This window comes from Schistocerca americana, chromosome 2 (genome assembly GCF_021461395.2).
Source record: "Schistocerca americana isolate TAMUIC-IGC-003095 chromosome 2, iqSchAmer2.1, whole genome shotgun sequence".
In the NCBI taxonomy this organism is placed as follows: domain Eukaryota; kingdom Metazoa; phylum Arthropoda; class Insecta; order Orthoptera; family Acrididae; genus Schistocerca; species Schistocerca americana.
Window position 1 is genome coordinate 1,037,142,710 of NC_060120.1, and position 12,928 is coordinate 1,037,155,637.

General features: G+C 41.9%; 1 protein-coding gene across 3 annotated transcripts in view; it reads right to left on the reverse strand.

Annotated features, from left to right (window-relative positions):
* The window catches only part of LOC124596430, a 608,628-nt gene that overhangs the window by 211,780 nt on the left and 383,920 nt on the right, over positions 1 to 12,928 (reverse strand). For all 3 annotated transcript variants that reach the window (XM_047135562.1, XM_047135561.1, XM_047135563.1), the window contains exon 2: positions 9,971 to 10,112. In XM_047135562.1, coding sequence (XP_046991518.1) covers positions 9,971 to 10,112 — 142 coding nt within the window. The remainder of the gene's footprint in view (positions 1 to 9,970; positions 10,113 to 12,928) is intronic.

Consider the following 12,928-nt stretch of genomic DNA (forward strand, 5'->3'; position numbering starts at 1 on the left):
TTTTGTTAGAACATTGCACTCGCTACCTCGCAGAAATACTGGGAGAGCCGTAGGAGTAAGCATTATATTTTGTAAAATGCTGGTGACTTGACCTACTTTCATGAATTGACAGGAATAGGGAAAAACAGTACTGGACATACACGCTGCTCCAACATGTTTGTTACACCTTTGTGGAAATTCTAGATTTTTTAAATGGGTGCATATGTCCAGAGAATATCATTTTCATGATACGAAGTAAATATCATCAATTAGGCGTTTTAATTTTCGAACTAAAATCTTCTTCAGTTTGTGCTGGACAGCATTTATATAAGACATTTTTATGTATACGATGATAAGCTGTTACTACAATGCAACTGTTTACGATAATTTACGTCATCATCTGCTAGACCTTAGAGTTTAAAATGGCATATGCATGCTTTACGATAATGGAAATATGTTACACACCTTGCTAATCTTTAAAAGTCTGCAAAGTGATGACGTGAACTGTCGAAACTGGCAGCAGCATAATGAAGTTATAGCAGTGGTCTCTTAAAAAATGTTACATACTAGTTTCTTATGCAGTTAAATACTAAAGCTTGTAGCTCCCACAACAGAAAACTGAGAAAGAACGAAAATCTGAGGATCGCGGTGGGATGCACCTCTACCTACCCACCATCCGACAAATGTTGCGTGGAGATCTCCAGCGGTAACTGCTACATTTTCTGACGAGGATCTTCGTGTCGAAATCACATTTCCTGACAGCGAATTCTCTGTCGCAGATCCACCAGTACCTCTTGCAAGGAAAGCAAGTACCCATGAGCCGTTGGCTGGCAATGTGGACCGCCTCATCAATTCATCATATCTGTCCATGCACAGATTACCCAAATGTGCCAAAGTCCATCACGCGTGGAATGGGGGTTTTCTTCACCCCAATGTCAGTAATAAACATCGATATTAACTCGGGAGTAAAAACGTGAGCTGATTTTATTTACATTGTAACATGGACCGTTTGTTTTTGTGTAAATTTATGTCATCTCTACAACCAGCAATAGGAATTCTGGAACTGACTGTACAGCTCTAATGGCACAGAGTCATCAATACGTATTGTCACTGTGACGAAAGTCACCTACGCTAGTAGTAATAGCTCCGGTAGCTTATGGGACGTGTGCTGCCATGACACAGTCACCGACGTAGAAGACTTTTGTCGGAGATTTGTCATGAATTCGTCGTCAAAACTGAGAATTTTTTTTGTATTCAAGAGACGACACTCCAGCCACTCCGAAAGGCCCAGCGTACAGACATGTCGCACAAATTCTGTTGCAGAATCAGGTATGACGGAGAAGCAGTAGCGACAAACATTGGAGCGGCATTCCAAACAAGCCAAGTGCCATAGCTCCGCGTCAGCGCGACGAGTCGTGTATGAAGTAACGCAGCGGTTGCAGAGTGTTTGCCTCTCCTCGCGCCTAGAAAGCCTTCACGACGGCACGCGTCCTTGCCTAACGGAGTCGGATTAACGCTGCCGCTGCCCCCCACCCACTTCGCTGCCCTGTGCCCTGTTGCCGAACTCTAGCCCGGTGCTGCGGCATCTCCACACCTATTGCTGAGTATGACGTGGCCCGCAGCTTACCAAACCAGAACGGTAAAGTGCCCAACTGAGTCAAACTCTGTTGCGTAGTACACCCATTCCTACAGCTATTACTCAAAACGTATTGAACGTTGCCACGGTTGAGAAATTCGCTAAAAATTTTCTGTAAATCTGTAGCTACTGCCTAGTTGTACAAGGATTTCTGTCTTCCGTTATTATTATTATTATTATTATTATTATTACCATCATCATTATTTTTTTTATTGGTTTTGACTGCTAAGGACAATATGAAATAGCTTACATCTTCTCTCTTTCTCCTTTCTTTCTTTCTTTCTTTCTTTCATTCTTTCTTTCCAGTAGTTTTTAAATCTGTCTTTCCAATCTCTTCTTTCTTCTGTCCATACTAAACCAGTCTACCTGTTTTCTGCTGGAGGCCCTTCAAACTTTTTATTTTTGCTCTGTACTTTTTTTCTTTCTCCTATTTCTTTCTCCGTTATTTCCATTTCTCTCAGGTCTGCTTTAACTTCTTTCTACCCACGTCATTGATGTTTTTGAGTTTCTGTCAGAAATATATATTTTTTTGTTAGTCTCTTTCTAGCTAGCCGTTTGACGTGTCCATAGTATACAACTCTTCTCTCCTCATTCTGACTTATATTGGTCCTATTTTTTCATAAATTTCGTTATTACTTCTTAATATCCATATTTGTTTAGCTGTATTTAACGAATGACATTCTGAAGCATAAAGGTTTTCTGGTTTAATGATAATGTTGTAGTGTCGAAGCTTTGCGTTTATGGAAGTGTATTTCTTGTTATGCAGGTCTTTTGTTAGTTGAAAAACTGCATCCATTTTCCTTGACGTCGCTAAGTTAACGCCCGAAGTATTTGATTGTATTAATTCTACTATATATTTATATTGCGTAGTTCTACGTGTTCTTAGATAATCTGTTTCCACGTACTTCGCTGCCTCATTCCCATCGTCATATACTGTATTTTTTCTCCTCAAGATACCGATAGGACTGCCTTTTGAACTGTCTCTTGTAGGAAGTTTATCTGCATTGTTGCATCATCTGTAGCTTAAGCTAAGATGGCAAAGTCGTTTGCAAAATCCAAACAATCAAAACTCAGATTATCTTCCTTTCTCCAGATTGTTATCCAATAAATTTCTTCTCCGTCTGCTCTTTTTCTCTAATCCTTCATTACTTTCTCTAGGAAACTGGGCTGCAGCTATTATTATTATTATTATTATTATTATTATTATCTATAGGCATAATGGTGATATGATGATACTGGATTTGGGGTGCTCTTCAGAATGGTCATCAGCACCCTTACTGAGTGACTGCATGCCAATCTCGTGCAGAGAACAGTGTCTGTCCTCCAAGCCGAGTTGCTTCTAGTGTATTATAATTTAATTGTCAATTGTAGAAATCGCTTTTATGATACACCAAACTACGACAGTCTAAATAGGTGATTGACAGTGCTCAACTGTCTGGTCGAACAATTAACACACAGCTCATTGACCTACAGAATCTTATAATATATTTTACACTGTTGTTGTCAGTGAGGACGGTCAACAAGTCTCCAGCCAAACTGAGAGTTGCCGTTATGCCGCGATATAAAACATTTTATGTAGTTAAGGCATGCAGTACCAAAAGTATTAGGCTAAAAGTTTCATATACTGGTGGATTTTCCCGCCGAACAGTAAATGGGCAGTCTCCCGTCCTTCCATCGGTGCGGCTGGCATGAAGTGCGTCACTCCAGGATGGTCAGTTTCATTGTCCACAGTTTGTTGTTTGTCACTTCAAACCATTGGTATTCCCACTGACGCCAGACTTTTCCGTCAGACAATGAGATGATGGCTTACTGAGAAACCGCACACCGAAGTAATACACCATATCTGCACCCTTCTTTGGCTGCTTTATCGTCTGCGCTGTTTGCCCGTACCCCAACATATCATGGCATCCAGCAAAAACACCACCACTTTGCCTTGGTTTTGGGTCCGCCTTTAAATGTCGTAGATGGTCTCAGTCATTTTTTCTACTGGATGCATTTTTTACAGCTTGTATAGAGCAGGTGGTGTCTTCAGAATTCCGTATGTCTCCGCATCATGATTTGGTATCTTTTCTAGAAGACGAACTTTGAGAATCCTACCAGGAAAAACTGCTGAATAGCCGATTGCATTCCTCTGCTTAGATCCATCGGTAGATATAACGCGATGAAAGCTTCATATAGTTTTGGAATTGAAGGAAACAAACTTTTAAAAAACTAGTCTGGAGTACAAGCGTTCTTGCCTTCAGTCAAGTTTAAAATGACACTGGGCCTCTGAACGCCGTGGCGGGAATTGTTCCATCACTAGCTGCTTGCGTATCACAGTGGCTTGGTCGCATATGACCGATTCGTGAACAACCTCACTGAATTTAGTTGGTCTGCCACACAAAATTCCAATAACTGAGGCAATGCTAGATTACTTTTTCTCTGCTGCTTAGTTCTTCCCGTGTTCTGATACGTTTCTTCAACGATTCTAAAGGCAGAAATAAGAGACTGCAATTATTGTAGGTAGCTTACGGCCAGTGGCATCTGGATGCGGAAGGTAAACAGGTCTAAAGAAGACTAAGTTCCGCATTCAGACCAGTTTGGTTTCTCTCCCGCGTAGGACATTTCCACGCAGGAAAACCACGGCCTGCCTTGCGAGACGAACGGACCGCCGTCTAGCCAGTGGCTCTCCAGTGCAGTCGCGCAGGGGACAGCTACTGCCGCCGCAGGTGAAAGCGGCTCCTACCCATAAACACACACACACACACACACACACACACACACACACACACACAGCGCGCACGCAAAGTGGGCGTGAGCAGGTTACGCGTCAGCTGGCAAGCTGCGCCACGCGTTGTCTTGTCCCTTTGTGTGTGGACACAGTTGGCTGTATCGACCACACAACACGGGAGCACCACTGTCCTCTCTCTTCGTCGAGAAACTCAGACACTTTTTTCAACTTAAAGACAGTTCTTTCTCGGCTATACATCTCGGAAGTCTCTATATTATGCAGGCAAATGATCTAAACCAGTGGTAGTGAACCTGATCCCTGTCGCCCACTACAGGGCGTCCCAGCTTTCATTGTAGACGGTAGGTGATAGGGGGTTTAAAAACATTGTCATTGTATTTTCGTAAAATTTCGACATAAAGAATTTGATGCTTTAACTATCTGTAACTCTCTTCCATAACGATGATGATGGTGTTGTTGTTCGGTTTCTGGGGCGCTCAACTGCCCAGTTATCAGAGCCCATACAAATTCCCAACCTTTGCTCAGCCCAATCTCGCCACTTCCATGCATGATCATGAAATAATGAGGACAATACAAACACCTAGTCATCTCGAGGCAGCTGAAAATCCCTGACCCCGCCGGGAATCGAATCCGAGATCCCGTGTACTCTCTTCCATCAAGTCTATAAAGCTAAGTTACTTTCCTACTTTATAAATCATCAATACTGTGGAATGGTGGGCGTTCAGAAGATTTTACTGTTAACAGAGGTACAAAAGTGGGCGGTAGGTGAAAAGAAGTTGACTACGACTAATCTAAACGAAGGAAGTCTGGTAAATATAAATTTAATAAATGCCATCTGGTTTCTATTCTGGTGCAAGCCATTCGCTTAAACGCCTCTTGATGACATGGCTATAATATCGCTACTTCTTTACCGAAGGGCTTATCATTTGGCTTCCAGACGCTCGGTGAATCGCACTGCAGTTCGTATCAAGCAAGGCAATCGCGGGGAATCGAGTCCAGTTCCCCGGCCCCCGGCAGATTAGTAACCAGCGGATACTACCCACGAAAACATGGAGGCGATTAGTACCCTGATGACGCAAAGGGACATTCCCATCTCGAAGAGACTCGCTCATCATCATTAGTGTTCTCCTGTGTATAATATTCACAAATTTGGAAAACGTACAAAGATCTATTACATATCTAATGAACCTAGGTGCTGATGTTTTAACTGTCCACATTTACATCTACGTACTTCGTAAGCCATTCTATAGTGCAGGACGGAGGGTACATTGCACCAGTGTTATCGATTTTTTGTTCTATTCCATTCCCGTACTGAGCAAGGAAATAATGACTGTCTATAGGTCTCTGTGCCTTAATCACTCTTTATCTTCATTCCATGATCCCTACAATATACGTTGGTAGACACATAATGTCTTCTTCGATTACCGGATCTCTATATTTACCCACCAGGGTTTCAAGGGAGGTACACCCTTACTGCAGGGATTCCCATTTATATTGTGCGAGTATTTCTGCTACATTTCCTAATGGGATATCCCGATCTGTTCCGATCCTGACAGCGTGTCTCTGTCTACCTTCTGCGTCCGTTGTCACGTCTACTTTGAAAGCCTCCAAACACTAGACCAGTATTCTAGAACTGGTCGCACTAGCATCTTGTAAGCGATTTTCTTTGCAGATGGGTTGCTTTTTGTCAGTACCAACAAATCTAAACATTCCAATAACCTTCCTAATTTTTTTTACGTGATCGTCCCACTTCATATCGCTTCTTAGTATTACCCCTAAACGGACAATGTAACGAGATCATAACGTTAAAGACCGATGTTTTAGTGAGGTACTATCGAGCCCTTTATCACTGTACAGTAGTTGTCCTACATTTATCAGTATTTAAAGAGAGCTGCCATTCAATACATCAAGTGCAAATTATGTGCACCTTTTTGCGCAGTTCCCTAAAATTGTCTAGGGGGCAATACTTTGCTATAAACAACAGCATAGCCAGTGGTGCTGAGTTTGGCTGATACACCCTTTTTGTATAGCGGAAAATGTAGGTCCTATTATGCGTCCTTGGGACACAATGGACGTAACTTTCGCTTCTGTGCAACATTCCTAGAGGCAACCACATACTTAAGAACACAACCCGTATGGTCGTATCTTGGTTAGTTTTAAACAGACGGAATGTAACTACTTGTACACACGCAACTACTGTTTGCAAGCTGCCGCTTATAAACAAAGCAGCTCACATGATTGCGTCTTTTTTTCTGAACCCCTACGGATTCGCTTAGAGAAGTTTGATTTCTCCAGGACTATCACAACATGTGGTCTGAGAATATGCTCTAGGATTATTAACGAACGTCGTCGAGATCGTTAAAATTATCTGTAATCCTCATTTTCTATTTTTTAGCCACGCCGATGGCAAATTAAGAAATGTTTGTGCTGGCGCCAGCGGACTGAAATGCAGATGTCACTCAGATGCGCTGGCAGGTAGAAATGCACTGCTTTAAGTGATTCCCGTAGTCACTGAAGGAATAAGTGATCCTGTATTCATTCCCTTAGTCAGTCACTGTGCTGGACTGCGTCACGTACCACTGACTCTGCTCTGTGTTTCCTCAGCTCCCTAATCGATGACGCCGATGCTACCTTCCTCCAGTAAGCATGGCGTTTGGCAATGCCCCTACGGCGCGCTTGCTGCAACGCCGAGTGACGTTATGGACCAAGGACAGGTGCCAGGGAGTTCCGCTTCGGGTCTTGTTGTAATATGTCGAACCGTTCACTCCAGCGATCTTACGATATGACACTGACGTAGCGGCCATTGTGGAAACACTTCCGGTCCGCAAACATTCCTAGCCAGTGGCAAGTCAACTCAGATCAGTGGCGTGGACCACTCTTTAGATGTCGTGTGGTTAACGGTATTTTGCTATTCTGTTACAAAGACCTGTACAGGTCTATACAAACTGATCTTTGTAAGTCGGAATCGTCAACTGCTTATTCCCCTCAAATGATTTGTTACTATGGGAAGAGGAATTCTGCCTTATGCAGGACACTGTTTCTTTCTGTTTTGTTTCACCCACACATGTTTCAGCACGCTTTTTCCTGTCTTCAGTGGGTTCCTTTTTATATTTTATCTATAAAATTATTGTTACATATTAATATTTAGCGAAACATTTGGTACATAATATTTACAATTGTGAATGAATAATTGTTGTAAAATATTATACATTTATTCACAATTGTAAATACTATATACAAAAAGTTTCGCTAAATGTTAATATGTAACAACAATTTTACAGTTAAAAAATAAAAAAAACCACTGAAGATAGCACAAAACGTGCTGAAACATGTCTGGGTGAAACAAAACAGAATAAAAAACGTGTCTTGCATAAGGCAGAATTCCTCTTCCCATGTAGTTGCAAGCACGGACATGACAAGAAGAACTGCGACACCACAAGATTATTTGTTACTTGTTTCTAAAATAAATGACAATGATCGTTGTGCCCCTTCATAATTATGCAACAGAGTCTATTGTGTGAGGAGAGGACAATCTCTTAAAGGGCTATCTTCATACGTTCTGTGTGATAAAACATACGTCAACAGATGCAATTTTTGTTGTAATGTAGTTTGGCATTGAATAAATCTTGGCCCAAAATTCGGGTATTTTTCTAGAGTTTGATTTCGGATACACACATTTTTTTTAATACTATAGTCTTATAACAATAAAAGAACTCCTTTTGTCGTTCTTATATGATGCTGACGTCAACGAGGGTTGAGCAATAGTGTCACTACAAAGCTGTGAAAACTATGTCGTCTTTCGTCTCACGGTCGAAATGAAAAGAATAAGTATTCTCAACAAGAGAGACATAACATTGAACTTAAAAATTCTGTTGTTTGCAGGAGTCGTTTTATTTTGAACGATTGATTGTGCTGACGTTATTTCTCCACGAACCTGAATGGTACTTGCAGCTCGTCACACAGTTGCTGATTGAAGTTCCTGTCTTTTTACTCGAGTAGGGACAAAGAAATGCTATTGACACCCGGAAAACTGCACATGTTTGTTGGGCTTCTGTAGTACTTCCACGGTAGCGCACACTGTAGAAGTGGCAATTGCACAGTCGACAGAGTAATAAACACTCGATGTACAGCTTCATATTTTGATAGGTGTTTGTCGACCACAGCACGATTTCATGCACGTAATGTCTCCAGGCTTCGACGCACCGTTCAGAGCACATGGACACTTTCATTGTTGATAACTGTCCTGTAAATGCAGCTGCTTATCCAACAGTTCGATCACTTCGATGAAGCAATTCGTTGGGTTCGGCACACAGAAAGTCCTTGTAGTATCAACAAGTTTCCTTGGAACGTGGGCTAGTCTTGTAGTCACTCAGTACATTACACACACGTTTTCTTCTCTTCTCAGAGCTAGAAAAAGCACAAAACTGAAAAAAATACTGAAGTGCTACTGACGTTAGATAACCATTACATCTAGTTTCATGTAGTGGTCTTTTTACTGACGATGATATTTATGACAAATTAATTGCTTCCACTGTACCATGATTAACATCCAGAGACTACAATACTGCGGAATATTTCTTCTAGAGAACTAAAATCTTATGGTGAAATTTAAGTTTAAAGAAAAGAGCACTCTCCACATAAATTTGGAACGTAATAAACATTAAACATTTTCATGATAATGGAAAAGCTATACTGCGGTCCACAGTCTACTGTCAGGTAATAACAAGAAGTGCACCTCTTACGTCGTTGAGGCGATGATCTTTATTTTAGTTACAACTTCTCTTAAACGTAATGTCAAAATCAGTCTCGGCACTAGGGAAAATTTTTAGCAGATTTGCTAAGCAAAATATTATTCGGATTATTTAAGTTACACGTGCTGCTGGGTGCGACCTGTTCTTTATTGATAAATAAGAATTTTTGCTATCAAGAGTTGAAATATTTTTGTATCCTCAATGACGTTTTCGACTTTTCCAGAAGATCCTAAGATACCAGTTGGATCTCTCTAAACCGATCACTGAGGAAGTAAAAACATTACAAGACGCCATATTGGGTGCAAAAATTATTGTATGTATCAATTACTGAAATTTCCAAAGTAACTTTCGAAAGTTTCCTTCCTCGAAATCAAAAAAATAAAAATAAATAAAAAGAAAAAGAAATTGTTCCTCAGCACTATAGCTGATATGAACATCATATTGGTGATGGTAATTCCTGGCCTTCCATGTATTCGAGTATTGAGATCAACCGTCAACTACTGGAGGGCCTAGAATTTAATATGGTATCCCAACTACGGTGCTTTTGGGTATTCCTCACGCGCTGAAGTGGCAGTAAGTGACATTACAACACAGCTAAAGCATATCGGTACTAGAAATATCCAGCAGAAACACGCAGAGAACGTCACTACAAATATTTATAACCCAAGAAAGAGGCTGATACATCGCGTACAGTTGACAAGCCAGCCACTAAACTTAGCAAAGAGGTGGTTCTGGAACGGTTACTAGGGCAGTTAGTAGTAATTACAATAGGATGATAAAAGGACATGTAGGAATCTAATACTCGATCAACAGTTGGGGTGACAACTGTGTGATGTAGCGGTGGCGTGACATGAGGAGTAGCTTTTCGGCACTGACCTTGTAGAGCTTGTCCCTCTGGTACCAGACGTCCTCCTCCTCCTCCTGCACGGCGAACGTGGAGTCGAGGTTGAGGTCGTCCCTGGAGCGGGACAGGATCTTCCTGCGGGAGACCATCTCGTTGTGTGGAGCGGGGCCGCAGCTGCAACAGAGACGCGGGCGGCCGGTGAGAGCGTGTCGCTCGGTAGTCGGCGGCAGACTGGCAGCCACCGGCTGCCCGCGGCCTCGCCAGTGAAAGGCGGCGCGGCGCGAGCGGTTACCACACTGCGGCGCGGCCGCGGCCCGCCCCGCTGCAGTTCCGTCTGCTCCAGGCCGCAAGGTCCCGCACCCAACTTATTACTCTCAACGAAATTTGGCATACTTCCGGAAGGAGTTTCCACTCTGCAGCGAAGTTCGTCCCGATTTGATGCTTCAGGGCAAATTGAAAAAGTGCGTGCTAGACCGGGACTCGAACCTGGGACCTTTGTCTTTCATGTGGTTTGCTATGGTTGACTGGTTTGTGTGGGGGTTGAAGAGACCAGACTACAAAGGCCATCGGTCCACGCAAAGATGCCTAGAAAACAGTGTCTCTTACCAAGTATGAAGGCCTGGTGAGGGATTTCGCCTGATGTTATGCAGCCCGCGTAACACAACTGTAAAGCGTTTCCTTTCTCTTGACAGCACTGTGCAGGGGAAACGGAGGTGCCCCTGGAGCGTTTTCGATTGGAGGTGTTTGATCACCCACATTACAGCCCGTAATTTATTTCCCCAGAGTTTCATCTCTGTTCACGCGAACACCTGGCTATGAAGACAACTTTCTGGCACGGACAACGAACTGTAGACCGGCGTAGAGAATTGAAGGAAAGCACAGGCGGTCGCCTTCTATGACGACAGTATTGGAAAGTTCATTCAACGCTAAGAAAAATGTCTAAAGCGGAGAAGCGACTATGTAGAGAAGTAGCTGAAAGATCATTGCAAATAAAACATTTTCGATTTTCACAGTGGCTTTCATTTCGCTATCGATCGCACTATACTTTCCGAATAGCCTTCGTATATGTGACATGTAATTAACGTTATTTTCCCCTCGGCAACAGGTCGGCTGTGGAAGTGTCTACACAAGGACGCAAAATGGTTGGCCTGTAGTGAAAGATGTAGTCAGTTTAGTTGTGCAGTAACAGCCATGCATTTATACTCTTTACATCCTGTATAAAAATACATTTCACTGTAAAAAAAGCCACCAACTTAAACTACAAAATTTAGTACTGCACGAATAGTAGGTTACGTGATACCAGTAACTTGCTAAGAGTCTCACAGATCAAGTTATCCACATGAGTATTAAAAATTTCTTTTATGTAATAAATTGCACAAACCTAAAAACAGCAAATAAAAAAAAAAATCCAGGAATTACAACTGCGAACAACTTACATTGGAACCTAGAAAATGTTGTGGTTAAAGTGAACCAAAGACTGCGTTTTGTTGGCACAACACTTATAAGATGCAACAGATACACAAAAGAGACTGCCTACACTACGGTTGTCCGTCTTTTTCTAACACATTCCTGCGCGGTATGGAATCCTTAAAAGATAGGACTGACACAGGACTTCGAAAAACTTCATTGAAGGGGAACTCGTTTCGTATTATCGCGAAATGAGAGAGAGAGAGAGAGAGAGAGAGAGAGAGAGAGAGAGAGAGAGAGAGAGAGAGAGAGAGAAGGATATGAAAGGATATGAGACGCGAATTGGGGTTGCAGTCATCAAAACAAAGGCGTTTTTCGCTTTACTAAATTTCACTTTCTCCTCTGAAAATGAAAATATTTTGTTGAGCCTACGGTAGAGAAATAGCTAAAGCTCGTTCGATGAACTGTCCACCAAGTACTTAAGTGCGAATTGCAGAGTAATCATGTAGAAGTAGATGCAGTTGATAAGTTCCATAAAACAACAGTTTCTGTATATTGTGAAGTTGGGTTGTAACAAACCAGTGATTCACTTTTCCCTCTGCATATTACCCGTTATAGATCACACAAAATACATGAAAAGACTTTTCTTGAAATGCTTTGAAAGAAACCAAAGGACTTAACGTGGCCTTCGAGTACAAATTAATTATTCTCGTCATCCTGAATCTTAGGTGACGTTAAGGAATGTAGCTCGTATCGCCTATTTTATATTCCACAACTAATGGAACACCAGTAGACACTGGAAGCTGAATGACAGGTGAAATGGGTGAGGCCTTTGTAAAAGATGGCACGTGTCTGCATGGAAATGTCAAAATGACTGGTTCTTGCATTCCAGTAGTCGCTGACCCTACCTATCTGTCAACATTAACAATCTGTGCCAATTTTGCATTAACTGAACCAGTGTCTCCTGCCGGAGAAAACTTTACACTCTCTTCCTACCATGACATTACACATTATTCGCCAAACTGGCTCGCGTCTCGGCAAATGGAAGAAAATTTTGTTGACGGAAGCCTTATTATGCAAGACTTCTAATTTCTCAAATGCTCCTGAACAAGTTCATCAGTTTCATTTCATAGTCTGAAATTTTCTCCTGATTTGGAGATTAGAAGACAAAAGCATCGGGTTTTGACCGTAACTATGTCATATCTAGAGGCACATTTAAATAACTTTGTTAAACTTACCAATTCATTTCCATGCAAAGATTTCTATCGTATCGGTATCTGCCGAATCTGTCACATCTAATTAAGTGAAACCAAGCTGACGTGAGAGTTACGTAGCCATCAAATGTTGCTTCATTTAGAAATTCTTTGATTGCCTACAAAACTTTCTTCATAGTTTAACTCTGCACATGTCTTTCTTCGAGCATTTTGATGGTAATATGTGATAGTTGATAACATGACACGAAGACCTTCCTGGCTTCATACACAAAGACCTGCGGCATGAGACGAATGTTCACTGAATATTGCACCAAGTTACCTTTCCAAACACGACTCATGAACCACCATCCATGATCCTCGCACTCGCAG